Raw genomic sequence first — 16,606 nt, 5'->3', positions numbered from 1 at the left:
TCTCCGCTGACGTTAACGTTTATTTTCCAGCGAGATGCCTGTGCTGCCAGGTGCCCCAGCCTTTGCCGCTTAGGTCAGTCCTCTGGGGCGCTGGGCACGGGCGAGGCCCTGTCGCGAGGGCCTCGTCGCTGGTACCAGCTGCAGCCACATCCTGCCTGTCTGGTCCCGGGCTGTTTGTGGGCCTGAGCCGGTGCTGTCCCGCCTGCTGCCCGTCTGGCCTCGGCTTCAGGGCGCATCGGTCACCCCACGTCAGGTTCTGAGAAGAAGGGAGGCTGCGGTGCGCACTCACCTTAGGGTTCCCGCCAGTTCTCCTTCCCATTCAGCACTTGCAGCTTCTCCAGGTTCTGAGTCACTGAGCACAGAGCCTGCCCTGGGGTTCAGAGAACAGTCAGTACTGGGGGGTGTCTGGAGGCCTCCGAGAAGGGGACCCCTCCCCCCCTGCCTCCTGACTCACCCATCTCGTGCACACGGTCCTCCAGTGCCCCTGACAGCTCTGGGAGGCTCAGGGCCTGCAGGGAGGCTTGCCAGCCTTTGGGGTCTGTGAGGCAGGGGACGGCTGCTGCGACTGGGTCCCCCTGGGGCGAGTGCCCCTCCTGCCACCCACTACAGCACTAACAGGCCGGGGGGCGGGGCAGTGGTCCAGGTGTGGGGTGGTGCCCGGGGTCCATCACAGGCTACAGGAGGCTGGGTTGCCCCAGGCCCCTTACCTGCTGAGGGCAGGCCCGGGCCCTGGGCTGGTCCCCGGTGGTTCTGGTCCTGCCCCACTCGGGTTGACAGTTCCACTTGACAAGCTCTGGGGAGGCATGGCCTGAACTGGCACCCCGGCCCCACCCCACAAAGACTCCCTTGGGCGCAGCAGCCCCGTGTTGCCCTGTGTTGTCTTCCTCCAAGGAGAAACAGCTGAGGCGGGGGGGTGGCAGAGGGGCACTGATGAGAGATGGGAAAGACTCACCGCAGCTGGTCCAGCACGTGTGCGGCCTGGCACGCCAGGGCCCAGGCCTCCCGCAGCTGAGCGTGCATGTCCTGCAGGGCCCCGTCCCGCTCCAGCAGGCAGCTCTCCACTACGGCCCGCAGCTCCTGCTCCTGTGACACTTGGCCCCGCATGGCCTCCACCTCCTCGCAGCGCTGTAGGGGGGCACCCGCTGCCACCTCTGCCGGCCGGGGCTGCCCAGAGCCTGGCCCTGGTCTCTGCACCCACCCCGGCCCACCCCTCTCACCCTGTGCAGCTGGATGGCGAGTTCCTGCATCTCAGACTCTAGCCGGTCGGCATAGGCCAGCTCCAGAGCGTCGCTTGGGGGGCGGGCACTGCTGTGCCAGCGGGCGATGGCAGAAGTCATCTTCCTCTTAGGCCCAAATAACCTGCGGGTGGGGACAGGCAGGTCACAGAAGCCTCGGCCTAGCAGGGGGAGGGCGTGCCCATGGACTCACGTGATGCCCAGCTCCTTCAGGTCACTCTCGGTAAGCGTCAGAAAGATGCGGAGGTCCACGTCCTGCTCCTCAAACACCTGCAGGTACTTGAGGCATCCAATCTGCTCCAGCAGCGCAGCGAGGTCCTGCGGGCCAAGCGGCAGTGTGGCTGTGATGCTGCCAGGGCATGCGCTCGGGCGGCCGCCAACCTTCCAGCTCCTTCCCGGCGCAAACGTGCACACAGGCTTGTGCCTGAGCATCCCAGGTTTGATCCCCAGACCACCACAAGCCAGAGCAGAGCACTGCTCTAGTGAGTGAGTCAAGGTGGCAGAGCTGGGACAGTGGGGCTGCCACCCTCCAGCTGTGCCTCTGGTCTGTTACACTGACGTCCCCACATGACAGACGGGGGAGCCCAGCCTCTCGCTGTGGCCCCTGAGGGGCTCTCAGCCAGTGGTCCCAGCAACAGTGTTGCCCACCAGGGACGGCCTGTCTGCTCATCTGCACCTGGCCTGACCCAGAGCAGGATGGAAGCCCCGCACTGCACCCACTGGACCTCAGGTGCCCCATCAGGCCAGGCTGAGAAGTCACAGGGAACCAGCCGCAATTGGCACCTTACCTGGGGTCCCGAGTAGGGGGTGCTCTGGGGTTGGGGAGCAGGCACGGGGGGGCAGGCTGGGCTGGAACCCCTGGCACTAGGAGGCCACTGGCCGTCACTGCTACCGTGCCGGGTCCTGGCCTTCATGTGACTTTTCGTTTGTTTGCGGCCTGAACATTTCTGTGTATGGTCGGAGTCCTGATGCAAGAGGTGTGGACACATGGGCCCTGCCATCAGGCTCGTGGGTGAAGGCCACCTGCCGCCCCCACCCATGCACACCCAGGCAGTGTAGACGTGTCACTGTGCGCCCCCAGGATGCAGGACCTCACCTCGTTACTCTCCAGAGAGCCCTCGCTGCTGACTCCCAGGCCCCAGGCCAGCCCTTCACTGCTGCTGCTGCTCGGCACAGCCCCCAGCTCAGCACCCAAGGCGGGATCCTCTGAGGAGACAACAGGCCTGAGCTCCTCCCACCTATGCCCTCCACCCCGAGCTCCCTGAGGCCTACTGTGTCTTGCCCGGCTGCTCCCGCCATGCTCGCGCCCAGCACACGGCTATGGGGCCACCTCTCACTGCGCCCACCCTCCTGCTCCCACACCAGCCCTGCTAGATGGGCAGTAGATGGCGGGGAGGGGCGGTGTACCCCTGCTGCTGCTGCTGCTGCTCTCCACATCCTGGTCGTTGATGGGGGAGGTGACGTCCCTGTAGCAGAGGGCTCGCCCATCTAGCAGGTTCTCATCGCTGCTGGTGAAGGTGACGTAGCCTCGAGGAGGCACCACCTGCTCTATGGGTGGGAAGAGGCATGTGAACACAGGGATACCAGGCATGTCTCCGTGCCACTCACTCCTCTGCCTTGTGCAGAAATCAAACCTGGGGATGAAATCAAACCTCAGGCATGAAAGTAATAGCCACTGGTTTGAGCCCCTGGCTCCCCACCTGCAGGGGAGTCACTTCACAGGCGGTGAAGCAGGTCTGCAGGTGTCTATCTTTCTCTCCCCCTGTCTTCCTCTCTTCTCTCCATTTCTCTGTCCTATCCAACAACGACAACATCAATAACAACAAAACAAGGTCAACAAAAGGGAATAAAAAGTCACAGCTACTAAGCTGTCTCCCTGGCACACAAATTTTGGTTTTGGGTTTTTGTTTTGTTTTTGAAAGGCAGAGAGAGATGGCACAGCACTGAAGCTTCCTTCCAAGCAGTGGAGGCCGGAGTCAGACCTGGGTCACATACATGGGAGCGCAGGATTCACGGGCCCACTCCAAGCCCTTGAAGGAGCTTGGCCCCGGCCTGAAACAGGCTTTAGGAAGGTCAGTCCCATTCCTGCTAGAACAGCAGCCTTGGCCACTGCTGGGTAGCAGACTTCATAAAAGATGGCACTCACATCTGGATAAGTGCCCAGCTGGGCAAGCTCTGCAAGCTGGCAGCAACCACACTGCTCTCAGCACCCCACTTGTGTACCCCACCAAAGCTGCACTCAGCACTCAGAGCCAACAACCCGAGACTAACCCAGGAGCTCAGAAACGCTGGCTCTGGGACTCAAGCCTGCAAGGGCACCATCAACGGCCACAATTCCTGACGGGCCAGACAGGAAGTGGACGCTTCCCTGCACCTGCCCAGCCGCCTGAGCTGAGCTACTTTTCTGCCAGAGAATTTCAAGCAATGGAAAAGAAAATAAGATGGACCCAAACCAGCCAACGATTAAGGATTTCTACTCTATCGTCAGGTCCAAGTCTCACCCCGAAGCCTGCAGTCTACTCCCATCAGGACAGAAGCTTTGCTGGTACAGAGCCCCAGTGGGCGGGCAGGGCAGGGGGTGGGCTTACCACAGCGCGGCTGTCGTGTCCGGCCCCCAAGGCCAATGGCTGTGATCCTGGCCAAGGCTCGTGGGCCCTCGTGGATGCTAAGCCCCTTCTTCCGGCAGGGCCTTTGCCTTGGGGGGGCAGGGCAGGACTCATCTGAAGAGCTGAGTTCCCCCTGCTTGTCTGTGTGTGAGACGCAGATAAAGACAATCAGTGATGGAGAGACAAAAGAACACCAGTGTAGTCACTCCTCACAAGTCTTCATATTTTCAATTTAAATATGTACTAGTGGACTAGAGAGAGATGAGGAAGAACAATAAAGCAGAGCATCACTCTCGCCTTTAGGTGCTAGGGACCTTGTGTTTGAGATCCAGTGTCTTTAAGTCACTGGCCAGCTCCCACGCTACCGTGGTCTTTTAAGAGAAACTGCTTCATGGGGCCTACCCAGGGGAGGGCACATGCTGCCATGTTCTAGGACCTGGATTGAGGCCCAGGTCACTGTAGGGGGGAAGCTTCATGAACAGTGTTGGGGGGTACAGTGTCTCCCCGTTTCTCTCTCATCTAGAGAGAAGAAAAACAAACTCAGAGAGCCTAGCAATAAGGAAAAGTGCTTTAGCAGAGGCTGCGGAGACTCATTCCCGGCACCACCAGAAGCCAGAACTGAATAGGGTCCTGGCTTAGGGAGAGTGTTCAGGTGAGCAGGCAGTGACACCCTGGTTAAGCACACACATTACAATGTACAAGGACCCTGGTCCCACCTGCAGGCAGAAAGCTTCACGGAAAACAGGGCTGCAAGTGTTTCTCTCTATTCCCCCCTTCCCCTCTCAATTTCTCTGTCCTCTTCAATAGTAAATAAAAATTTTTAAAGTTAAGCAACCTGGGAGGGGGTGCCATGACTTGAACCCTGAACTTACAAGCAAGAGGTCCTCAGTTGGAATATATATAGACAGAGCTATAGGCTGGGCATCAGCACACCTGGCTGAGTGCACACACCACCAAGTGCAAGGACCAATTGCAGGGGTTGCTTCACAAGCAGTGAAGCAGGTCTGCAGGTGTCTACTTTTCTCTATCACTCCAACTTCTTATTTTATATACATACATACATACATATATATATATATATATATATATATATATACATATATATATATATATTATAGTGGGGGTAGATAGATAGCATAATGGCTATGCAAACAGACTCTGAGGCTCCGTCAAGTCCCAGGTTCAGTCCCCCATGCCACCATAAGCCAGAGCTGAACAGTGTTCTGGTAAAAAAATATATATATGTGTGTGTATACATATACACATATACATATTTAATTTAAAAAATTGTTTATTCCCTTTTGTTGCCCTTGTTTTATTGTTGTAGTTGTTACTGATGTCATTGTTGTTGGATAAGAGAGAAAAATGGAGAGAGGAGAAGACAGAAAGGGGGAGAGAAAGACAGACACCTGCAGACCTGCTTCACCACTTGTGAAGCGACCCCCCTGCAGGTGTGGAACCAGGGGCTCGAACCTGGATCCTTACGCTGGTCCTTGCACTTTGCGCCACCTGAGCTTAACCCTCTGCTCTACTGCTCGACTCCCTAAATTACCTTTATTTATTGGATAGAGACAGAAATGGAGAGGGAGGAGGAGATAGACACCTGCAGGACGGTGCTTTGTTTTTTGTTGTTTTTTTTTAAAGGGGAGTCAGTTGGGTGGTAGCGCAGTGGGTTAAGCACAGGTGGTGCAAAGCCAAAGGATCAGCCTAAGCTCCCGGCTCCCCACCTGCAGGGGAGTCGCTTCACAAATGGTGAAGCAGGTCTGCAGGTGTCTGTCTTTCTCTCCCCGTCTGTCTTCCCCTCCTCCATTTCTCTGTCCTATCCAACAACATCAACATCAATAATTACAACAATAAAACAAGGGCAACAAAATGGAATAAATATTTAAAAAAAAAAAAACTGCATCCCGGCTTTACCACTTGTAAAACTTTCCCCCTGCAGGTGGGAACTTGGGGCGTGCACACTTAACGTGTAGGGAGCCGGGCGGTAGTGCAGTGGGTTAAGCGCACACTTAACATGTATGCTCAACCAGGTGTGCCACCACCTGACCCCCATAAAAAGATATTTTTAAAAAAAGGGAAAAAAAATGGCTGTTGGGAGTGGTGGCTTTATAGTGAAGGTGCAGAGCCCCAGTGATAACCGTGGTGGCAATAAATAAAAGCCAAGCACTGAAGGAGGAACTGACCAGCTCTCACTGTGGAGAAGTCCCTTATCACAAAGCCCCCCGACTCCAGGAAGGAGAGGGATAGCCCAGAGGGAAAGGTCCAGCTCCCCCCCAGAAGGCCAGGGCCCACACAACCAGGAGGGGCCGTGGTGCCCTCCAAGCAAGAGATGGAAGGCTTAGAAAAATAGTGTACCTGCCGGGGGTAGGAAGGCAGGCAGGCCGAGGGGCTCTATGGCCTTGACCCTCGCCGAATCAACGAGGGCGGAGAAGACTCAAACCAGCACTGCCCACTGACCCAGTTGGCTGTAGGCACTGCCCATGCCAGGAGCCCCATGAGTGCTCACCCCATTCCCCGTAGGGACCCAGCAGGTCTAGGGAGACTCCCAGAGACAGCCAGCAGTGAGGAGGGCCCATGCCCCCAGTCCTCTCAGGGCACCAGAACAGAATGCTGGGGGCAGAGCAGGACCACAGGGAGTGGCTGGCGGAGGAGCAGCCTGGACACCACTGAGCAGCAGCGGGGAAACCAAACAAGCACAGATGACGCCATGCTTGGGACTCGGAAGGAGTGAGGCCTGAGACGGCCAACACCATCAGGTGCAGATGCACAGCCCTCTTCCGCAGACGAGTGCAGAAGGACATGGGACAAAAGGGAGCCAGACGCTTCAGTAAGCGAAACAGCTGCCGGGGAAACAGGAAACACGGGAGCAGGGATGGACCTCCCAGGGGTGCAGATGTGGATGCAGGAGGGGAGGGGCATCTGTGGGGGGCTGGTGGCAGGTACCTGGGCCCCTGAAGAGGCACCTGGGCAGCGAGGATGAGTGGGCGTCGATCAAGCCCACGATCTTCATGTGTCCGTACTGCCTGGCCAGCATCCGGGCCGTGGCCCCGCTGTGGTCCCTCGTGTCCACTCTGACTCCCTGTGGACGTCGTCGAGGACAGTCAGGAGCCCCTCCTGCCCAGGATAAGACCCCAGCTTTCTTCTTTAACCAGAGCACTGCTCATCTGTGGCTCGTGCTTAAGACTCACCCAGGCTGGGAGTGTCAGGCATGAGTCTTTCACAGAACCACTGTGCTGTCTCCCTGGCTTCCCACCACCCTGGACAGTTCCGTGCCCACAACTCTCACACCCATCTGTGCATGAGGAAGAGGAGGCCAGGGCTCTCTTCATGGCCAGGCTAGGTGGGAAGGACTCTCTCCCCAGCTAGAACCTGGGTTTTGTGAATGGCCCTGGGTTTTGTGAATGGCCCTCCCAGGTGAGTGCCGCTGACAAAATCATCACAAAACACATCTGCCCAGGAAGTGGCGGAGTGTGTGACAAGCTCTGTTCTCAGCACTGCACTTGCTGGAGTGGTGCTAGGGTTCTCTCTCATGCAAAAGTCAAAAAGGAAAAAAAAGAAGAGTAAATATATACTCTGATCTCATTTTTGTTCAAAATGAAAAGCAGGGGCCAGGCAGCAGCACACTCAGTGGAATGCACACATTGCCAAAGCAAGGAACAGGGTTCAAGCGCCTAGTCCCACCTGCAGGGGCAAAAATACCGGCCATGAAGCAGTGCTCCAGGTCTCTCTCGCTTTTTCCCTCTTAATGTGAATGGAATGGTGGGTTTGTCGTGCAAATAGCGTCCCAGCAATAATGCTGGTGTCAATTAAAAAAAAAAAAACAGAAAGAAAAGAAAAAAACACAAGCATCCTGGGGAGGGGCAGGGTGGGGGTGGCAGGGCCAGGAAGGAAAGGCTCTAGCGTCTAATTTAAGCCACGATGTTAACGTCATTTACCTTCTTGGTGGAGCAGCTGGGGGTTCACACCTGCGCAATTCCACAACTCCTGGTGGACTCTTTCCCCCTTTTTAATTTCAGACAGAGACAGAAAGGGAGAGAGACAGAGAAGGTGAAGTAGAGAGGAAGGCAGAGAGGAGTAGCACTGTTCCACCATTCACAGATGTTTCCCAGGTGCTGTGGCCTCAAACTTGGATCCTCATGCTTGGTAAGGTAAGGTATGTACTATACCAGGTGAGCTATTGCCTAGTCTATTTACTATTTTAATTTAGTCTTTTTTCTTAACTTTTAAAATATTTATTTTCACTTTCATTGCCTTGCTGTTTTTGTTGTTGTAGTTATTATCGTTGTTGAAACTGATGTCCCCATTGTTAGATAGGACAGAGAGAAATGGAGAGAGGAGGGGAAGACAGAGAGGAGGAGGGGAAGACAGAGAGGGGGAGAGAAAGACAGACACCTTCAGACCTGCTTCACCACCTGTGAAGTGATTCCCCTGCAGGTGGGGAGCCGGGGGCTCAAACCGGGATCTTTACGCCGGTCCTTGCACTTTGCACCACGTGTGCCTAACCTGCTGCGCTACCACCCGACTCCCAATTTAATCTTTTTTCTTGTCACCAGGGTTATCACTGGGGCTCAGTGCCAGCACTAAATTCACTGGTCCTGCTAGTTTCTTTTTTTTTAAATATCTTTATTTTATTTGATAGGACAGAGAGAATATGAGAGGGATAGGGGAGATAGAAAGACACCTGCAACCCTGCTTCACAGCTTATGAAGCAGCTGCCCTGCAGTTGGGGAGCAGCCCAGGTCGGTGAGCCTTGCTTGTACATGCACCACCTGGCCCCAATATTTACTTTTTTTTTTGCCTCCAGGGTCATTGCTGAGGCTCAGTGCCTGCACTACAAATCTACTGCTCCTGGAGGCCATTTTCCCCCCATTTTTGTTGCCCTTGTTGTTACTGCTGCTGCTGTTGTTGGATAGGACAGAGAGAAATCAAGAGAGCAGGAAGAGAGAAAGACACCTACAGACCTGCTTCACTGCTTGTGAAGCGACCTCCCTGCAGTGGGAGGCAAGGGGGACTCGAACTGGGATCCTTACTCTGGTCCTTGTGCTTCGGGCCATGTGTGCTTATCCCACTGCACTACCTCCCGGCCCCACTATTTATTTATTTTAAATTTATATTTATTTATTTATTTTCCCTTTTGTTGCCCTTGTTGTTTTTCATTGTTGTAGTTATTGATGTCGTCGTTGTTGGATAGGACAGAGAGAAATGGAGAGGAAGGGAAGACAGAGAGGGGGAGAGAAAGACAGACACCTGCAGACCTGCTTCACCACTTGTGAAGCGACTCCCCTGCAGGTGGGGAACCGGGGGCGTGAACTGGGATCCTTAGACCCTGACCCTGACCCTAACCCTAACCCTTAGACCAGTCCTTGAGCTTTGTGCCACCTGCGCTTAACCTGCTGCGCTACCGCCCAACTCCCTATTTATTTTTTAAAACACTTTCATGCTTGTCTAGTCACAGTCTTTCTGCATCACTACAGGAATCAGTGTCTGTTTTCATCCACTAGTGGACCCGAGATGACACACATGGAAGTGTGTCAGCCGCGCAGGTCAGAGCAGTGGAGATGCTCTGCTCACACTCCAGGGCCGGGTCCTGTCCGGCCGTCAACGCACTCAGCCCAGCCTTACTTACGTGGCTCAGGAAACACTGGACAATGATCTCATGGCCGGCAGCAGCAGCTTCCATCAGAGGAGTGAATCCGAAGACGGGCTCCCTGCAGACAGGGACCATGGGTGACCGCTAGCATGAGAGTCTCTACCATTATTCTATGTACCCCACCTGATACTTGAGCCTTTTCACTTAAAGTGGGCGTTTCCTCAGCTGGGGAGGTGGCCCAGTGGCTCAGTGCAAGACTTGCAAGCATGAGATTTTCAATTCCCAACAGTCATTTTTTAAAAATTATGTTTTAGGGATTTTTTTTTATCCCCTCCAGGGTTATCATTGGAGCTTGGTGCTGGCACTATGAATCCACTGCTTCTGGCAGCCATTCCCTCGCCCTCCACATTTTATTCAGTAGAACAGAGAGAAATTGAGAGATGGGAAAGAAAGAGAAACAAGAGGCCAGGCAGTGGCGCACCTAGCTAAGCGCTCATGTTACAGTGCACAAGGACGACGGTTCAAACCCCTGGTCCCCGCCTGCAGGGGGAAAGCTTCAGGAGTGGTGAAGCAGGGCTGCAGGTGTCTGTCTCTCTCCCTCTTTATCTTCCCCCACCCCTCTCAATTTCTCTCTGTCTCTAGCTGGTTAATAATAAAATAAATAAGTAAATAATTTTTTTTTTAAAAAAAAGAAAAGATACCTGCAGACCAGCTTTACAAGTAGGGAGCGGGGGCTCAATCCTGGGTCCTTGCACTTAGTACTATGGGTGCTTAACTGGGTGCTCCATTACCCCTAAACACTCATCAAATAAATAAAAAGAAATTTTTGTTTGTGTCACAAGAGCAATCTTCAGCTCTGACCTCTGGTGGTGCTGGGGAATGAACCTGGGGCCTCTGGGGCCTCAGGCATGAAAGTCAATTGCACTACTGATGGCACTATCTCCATGGCCTAAAAAGTAACGCTTCAAAAAATGTTGGGCAGGGAAAGACAGCATAATGGTTATGCAGACTCTCCTGCTTGAGGCTCCAAAGCCCTAGGTTCAATCCCTGGCACCATAAACCAGAGCCAAACAGTGCTCTGGTTGAAAAAAAAAAAAAAAAAAAAAGTTGATTCCAAGAACCCACTCACAATGTCAGCGAGCCCTCACTGTGTTTGCTGAGCCAAAGGGGATTGTGACGCAACAAACTTTAGACACCAAGGCTTCTGTTTTCAAGGCAACCCCTCCTCTGATACGTGCAAAGGCCAAGGCGAAATCTCCCTCTCGTCAGTAAGAGCCACTGCGGCTGGGTCCCTGACTGCCCGCAGGGCTCCGCTCTGAGAGCACCACTAGCCACGTCTTCAGACAAGGCCTAGGCCCAGACAGCCGGCACTGGACAGGCAGAGGAGAAAGGCAGCACTAGGTCCCAGCTCAGGGGCCCAGGATTGTGCATTCTGCCCAGACTCCGAGCAGCTGCTGTAGCTGCCCTCCTCAGAGCGGGCCGGGGACTCGGTAGTCACCTCACGTCAGCGTTGGCTCCGCTGTCTAGGAGGAACCTGACCACTTGCTGGTGCCCGGCGCTGGTGCAGTGGAAGAGGGCGGTCCAGCCCTGGATGTCCTTCATCTCCAGCTCGGCGCCTTGCTTCGAGAGAACACAGGACTCGCGTTAGGGCTTGTCCCTCCCGTGCAGGGCAGCGCCCTCCAGGCCGGCGCGCTGAAAGAAGGGAAGTGATTGGGGCCAGGTGGTGGCTCACCCCTAGGGCGCGAGGAGGGCAGGGAAGTGGCTCATCCAGCACCGCCATAGTTACAGTGCCCCGGCCCTACCCTGCAGGGGGAGCTTCAAGAGTAACTGGAGCAGGGAGTCCGGCGGTAGCGCAGCGGGTTAAGCACACGTGGCGCAAAGCTCAAGGACCGGCGTGAGGATCCTGGTTCGAGCCCCCGGCTCCCCACCTGCAGGGGAGTCGCTTCACAGGTGGTGAAGCAGGTCTGCAGGTGTCTATCCTTCTCTCCCCATCTTCCCCTCCTCTCCATTTCTCTCTGTCCTATCCAACAACGACGACAACAGTAAGAACTATAACAATAAAACACAACAAGGGCAACAAAAGGGAATAAATATTTTTTAAAAAAAGACTACTTGGAGCAGTGCTGAAGGTGTCGCTCCTGCTCCCCCCTCCCCCCTCCCCCACCTTGTCTCTCAGAATGGGAGAGAAAACGACAATGAAACGGGAGTAATTACACAAGCCTCGTGGCCTGGCCATACCTCCAGCACAATGACTGGGAGCCTGAGCTCCTGGTAGCTCACCTGGAGGAGAAAGTAGGCGATGCTCTCGTTGCCACAGCTAGAAGCCAGCATCAGTGGGGTCTGTCCTTCTGGGGTGGGCACATTCACACTCACACCCGCCTCCAGCAACAGGTGCACAATAGTATCATGCCCAATGTAGGAGGCGTACATCAGCGGGGTCCAGCCGCCACTGTTCTTCTTGTTCAAATCTAGCTCTCGCCTAAGCAAAGGCAAGATACGCTCGTCACGCCAAGCACATCATACGGCTACTGGGCAGGTCAGGCCGGAGGAGGAGCAGGAAGGGCTGAGGGCAAGTGGAAGGCAGCACTGCCCTGAGCATCGTGGGGGTGGTCAGCTCACCTGCCCCTCCGTCCCACCCCTCAGGCCACTCTTTCCTTCCCGATGTATGGCTAGAGTCACCTCAGCAGGGCTGACTGAGCACCCTGACATCTGACTGTGGAGACATCTGTGGATGTCACGTCTGGTGGGCGGGGGGCCGGGACACCCCTTCATGTGAAAGATGCGCCAAGGATGTTTGTGAGTGCTGAGGGGAAGTGCTGAGTGCCTCCCTCCAAATGTCCAGTCTGCCTGTGCAGGCTGAGGGGAGGGGCGAGAGGAAGGGACTGAACAATGAGCAAAGCCCCTGCCCATGGCTCCTGTCACCTCACCCACAGAAACATTCCTGGAAAAATCTGTGAGCGAGGCAACCTGTCCCACAGATCTCCACTGAAATCCTGGTAATGTTTCATGAAGAAAAGAAAAAAAAAGAAGTGTGTGCTCCCAGCCTGGATTCTGTTGCTGTAGCAGCTCTGGCTTCCCAGGAACTGGACAAGGCACATGCAGCATAGACGCAAGTGGACAGAGCTGGACAGTCAGCACAGTGTGACGGCCACAGCAGGCAGAGGCTACACGGCCCTACAGGCCACTGCGACAGCATCACACTGAACGCAGTGAGAGAATGAGACCAAGTGACCTGCAGATAGGCAGACGACGAACACCTCTCTCCACCTAATCCTTTCCCCCTCACCACCACTTTTTTTTTTTTTAATTAACCAGAGCACTGCTCAGCTCTGCTTTAAGGTGGAAATTGAACCTGGGACCTCTAACTCTCAAGTACTGAAGTCTTTTTTTAAATTTTAATTATCTTTATTTATTGGATGGAGACAGTCAGAAATCAAGAGGAAGGGGGAAACAGAGAGAGCGAGAGACAGAAAGTCATCTGCACTCCTGCTTCACTACTCGCAAAGCTTTCCCCCTGCAGGTGGGGACCGGGGGCTTGAACCTGGGTCCTTGCGCACTGCAACGTGCGCTCAACCAGGTCTGCCACCACCCAGCCCCAGTACTGAAGTCTTTTTGTATATCCATTATACTATCTCCCCAACCCAAATATTTATTGGATAGAGACAGATATTGAAAGGGAGATACCAGGGGCCTGGGTTTGAGTCCCTGGTCCCCACCTGCAGGGGGAAAGCTTTGTGAGTGGTGAAGCAGGGCTGCAGGTGTCTCTCTCTCTCCCACTCCCTTCCTTCTCGATTTCTGGCTGTCTCGACCCAACAAATAAAGATAAAAAAAAAAATTAAAAAAGAGAGATACCTACAATACTCCCTCACTGCTTGTGAAGCCCCCCCCACACACACACACACACACTCACGGTGGGGACAGGGGCTTTGCAGACTGTAACGTGTGTGCTTTACCGGGTCAGGAGGGCACAGGGGTAAAATCAACCAGGTGGGAGAAGGACACAAGGCATCACTTTTTGTCTTCATTCTGTTTCGTGGGTGTGTGCATCCTGCAGTTCAGTGATAACCATCAAACACCCCAGTTAGGGCTCCAAACAGCTCACCTGCACATGCATGTGACCCAGGGCCAAGCCTGGCCTCCATTGGACTAAAGGAAGCTTCAGTGCTGTGGGCTCTGTCTGTCTCTAGCTCTCTGTCTCTGAGGAAGTCAACAAAAATGATGAAATGTGAAAGGTCTCTAAACTCACGGAAGAAGGGAAGGAGGCAGAGAGAGGGAGGAGGAGAAGAGGTCTGAAAGGTTTCTAACCCTATGGAAGAGTGTACACCAGCACAGCGGGCAGGGTGGTGGCCTGATGACAGACTGGCCTTGCCCCATGCCCTCGGCCCCGTGGAATCTGAAGCCACTCAGCCAGTGCGCTGAGCGCCCCAGGTCTCTTACCGCTGCACACACTCCTTCACCACTTCATACTGGCCAACGGATGCCGCCGTGTGAAGGTCCAAGGGGACGGCCAGTTCCTCAGGGCTGACCTGCGTCCCCAGCCCATGCCACATGGACAAGCTGCGGTTCAGCAGTTCTGGCTCACTGGCTTCATCGCTGAGCTCCGACATGGCTGTGACGGACCCAGGGGTTAGGGCTTCCTGTCTAGGTGGGGATCCAGGGAAGAAAGGGGTGGTCAGACCCCCACCCACTGCCCGCAGCTAGTCACTGCCTGGCACGCTGCCGTGGACGCACTCAGCTCCCCAACAGCCATGACCCCTCCGTGAGGTGGTTCACGCAGCTGTCATGCTAATACTGGCAGGACTGTCGCCAGAGAGGAGCATTACAGGCAGTCAGAACCTACAGGAGGGCTGGGGACAGTGTAATGGTTATGCAAAGTGGCCTTCATGCCTGGGGCTCCCAAGGTTCCAGGTTCAAGCCTAAGCACCATCATAAGCCAAAGCTGAGCAGGGCCCTAGTGAAAGTTAATTAAAACAGCTACAGGGTCGGCAGCAGCACAGCCCATTAAGCACGAGCTCCTCACCTGCGGGAGAGATGCTTCACAAGCGAACAGGTCTGCAGGTCGTGTCTCTCTTTCTCTTTCCCTCTCTATGCCCCCCAACTTCTCTATCAAATGAAAAAATAAAACAAACAAACAAACAACCAGCCACTGTAGTCTCCGCCCTGAGCCCAGTGATAACCCTGGCAACAATTTAAAAAACGCAAAGCGCAAGGGACGGCATAAGGATCCCAGTTTGAGCCCCCGGCTCCCCACCTGCAGGGGGGTGGCGTCACCAGCAGTGAAGCAGGTCTGCAGCTGTGTCTTCTTTTTTAAAAGCTCTTCTTTAAAAAAAATAATAATTTATTCCCTTTCGTTGCCCTTGTTTTATTGTTGTTGTTACTGATCTCGTCGTTGGCTAGGACAGAGAGAAATGGAGAGAGGAGGGGAAGACAGAGACGGGGAGAGAAAGACAGACACCTGCAGACCTGCTTCACCGCCTGTGAAGCGACTCCCCTGCAGGTGGGGAGCCGGGGGCTCGAACCAGGATCCCTGCGCTTAACCCGCTGCGTCCCCGCCCGTCTCCCGGGTGTCTGTCTTCTGTCTTTCCCTCTCCCTCTGTATCTTCCCTCCCCCTCTCAATTTATCTTTGTCCTACATAAGAACAACAGCCAGCAACAAAAAACATGGAAAAAGTGGCCGCCAGGAGCAGAGGGCTGGGAGTGCGGGCGCCTGGAGGGCGGACCCAGAGGCAGGTCCCCTTCCCGGAGCACCGACCCTCCCTCCCGGGGACCCTCCTGCAGCCACCCGAGTGCTTCGTGCTCAGTCCTGGCGACCGGGTGTCTGGGCGCTGGGGCTGCGAATGCCGCAGCCAGGTGACTCGTCTCCCCCCCCCCCCCCCCCCCGCGTCACGTTTATTTGTCTTCAAAGAGACAGAAGGGGGAGTCGAGTCAGCGGTAGCGCACACGGCGCAGAGCGCAGGGACCGGCATGAGGATCCCGGTTCGAGCCCCCGGCTCCCCACCTGCAGGGGAGTCGCTTCACAGGCGGTGAAGCGGGTCTGCAGGTGTCTGTCTGTCTTTCTCTCCCCCTCTCTGTCTCCCCGCCTCTCTCCATGTCTCTCTGTCCTATCCAACAACAACGACATCAATAACTACTACAACAATAAAACAAGGGCAACAGAAGGGAATAAATAAATATTTAAAAGAAGAGAGACAGAGAGAGAAAGGCGGCCAGGCGGCCAGCGCTCACAGGACAGCGCGGCCAGGATGCAGGTTCGAGCCCCCGGCCCCCGACTGCAGGGGGGGTGGGGGGAGAAGCTTCACGAGGGGTGAGAACAGGGCTGCGGGTGCCCGTCTGTCTCTCCCCCTCTCAATTTCTGGCTCCGTCCCACAATAAATGAACAAGAAACACGCAGACACACCGGAGCGCGGCTCAGCTCCAGCTGAGAGTGGCGCCGGGGAGGGGGACTGAACCCGGGGCTTCAGGCGTGGGTGTCATTTGCAAACCCGTTAGTCACACTGTCCGCCAGCCCAGCTGCTGCTCTCACAGCGACTTGCTCCGCCCCCGGCTTGTTTTACCCGAGCCCTGCTCGGCTCTGGCTCCGGGCGGTGCTGGGGACGGGGCCTGGGCACTCGGCGCCTTCGCGTCCTCGCCCGGCAAACGGTCTCCGCCGCCAGCCCGCAGGGGCAGCTGCTGTCGCGGGCTCACGGCCCTGCCCACGGGGAGGCGGCCGCTCCGTCCCCCGCCCAGCCCCGCCGGCGTGCGGCTCCAGGCCCCGCTGCCCGCCGCGCCCCACCCCCGAGGCGGCGTCCCGAGCCGGCGGGCGGCAGGTGCGGCCTGGCCCCGGCGCCGAGCCTACCTGCGCAGGGCCCGACTTCGGGCCCCCGGGCCGCCACGGCACTCCCTCCGGCCCGCCGCCTCGGTGCCCGACCCCGCGACCCCACGGCCGCCCCGGAAGTGGTTGCGGGGAGCGCGGAGCACGCCGGGACGCTCGGTGGGCCCCACGCGCGGAACACACCCGGTCCGCCCACCCGCACCTTCCGGTCAGCTGGCCCGGATCGTTGCGTGACATCCGCGGGAACCAATGAGCGTATCGCCCCGCCCCTCCGCTGACTAAAGAGACCAATCCCATCGCAGGAGAGGCGGGACGGCCCCCATGCAGACAGAGGGGCGGGGCAGGCGGCCCTGTGACGTAG

General features: G+C 56.0%; 1 protein-coding gene across 7 annotated transcripts; it reads right to left on the bottom strand.

Moving 5' to 3' along the window:
- Positions 1 to 2: 2 nt before the first annotated feature.
- ANKS3 (ankyrin repeat and sterile alpha motif domain containing 3) lies at positions 3 to 16,409 on the bottom strand. Of its 7 annotated transcripts, none has more exons than XM_060172439.1 (16): positions 16,270 to 16,409; positions 13,872 to 14,075; positions 11,715 to 11,913; positions 10,933 to 11,054; positions 9,471 to 9,552; positions 6,788 to 6,923; positions 3,824 to 3,982; positions 2,643 to 2,783; positions 2,332 to 2,441; positions 2,024 to 2,200; positions 1,429 to 1,553; positions 1,218 to 1,359; positions 953 to 1,125; positions 708 to 793; positions 455 to 538; positions 3 to 370 (listed from the first exon to the last, which is right to left on the bottom strand). In XM_060172439.1, the coding sequence occupies exons 2-16, from the start codon at positions 14,039 to 14,041 to the stop codon at positions 291 to 293; spliced, it is 1,986 nt and encodes a 661-aa protein (XP_060028422.1). In that variant the 5' UTR covers positions 14,042 to 14,075; positions 16,270 to 16,409; the 3' UTR covers positions 3 to 290. The 7 variants fall into 7 exon arrangements, with proteins under 7 accessions (XP_060028422.1, XP_060028423.1, XP_060028424.1 ...); XM_060172440.1 differs by having other exon boundaries at positions 3 to 365; XM_060172441.1 differs by lacking the exon at positions 708 to 793.
- Between the last annotated feature and the right edge of the window lie 197 nt (positions 16,410 to 16,606).

Source organism: Erinaceus europaeus, chromosome 15 (genome assembly GCF_950295315.1).
Source record: "Erinaceus europaeus chromosome 15, mEriEur2.1, whole genome shotgun sequence".
Classification (NCBI taxonomy): domain Eukaryota; kingdom Metazoa; phylum Chordata; class Mammalia; order Eulipotyphla; family Erinaceidae; genus Erinaceus; species Erinaceus europaeus.
This window is presented reverse-complemented; position numbering and strand designations above follow the sequence as displayed.

Coding starts and splice junctions, on each gene's coding strand:
- ANKS3 (XM_060172439.1), bottom strand. CDS start 14,041: ATGTCGGAGCTCAGCGATGAAGCCAGTGAGCCAGAACTGCTGAACCGC. Junction 2,201..2,331: donor GCTCTCTGGAGAGTAACGAG/GTGAGGTCCTGC, acceptor CTCTTGCATCAG/GACTCCGACCATACACAGAA. Junction 1,126..1,217: donor TCGCCATCCAGCTGCACAGG/GTGAGAGGGGTG, acceptor GCCCCCCTACAG/CGCTGCGAGGAGGTGGAGGC.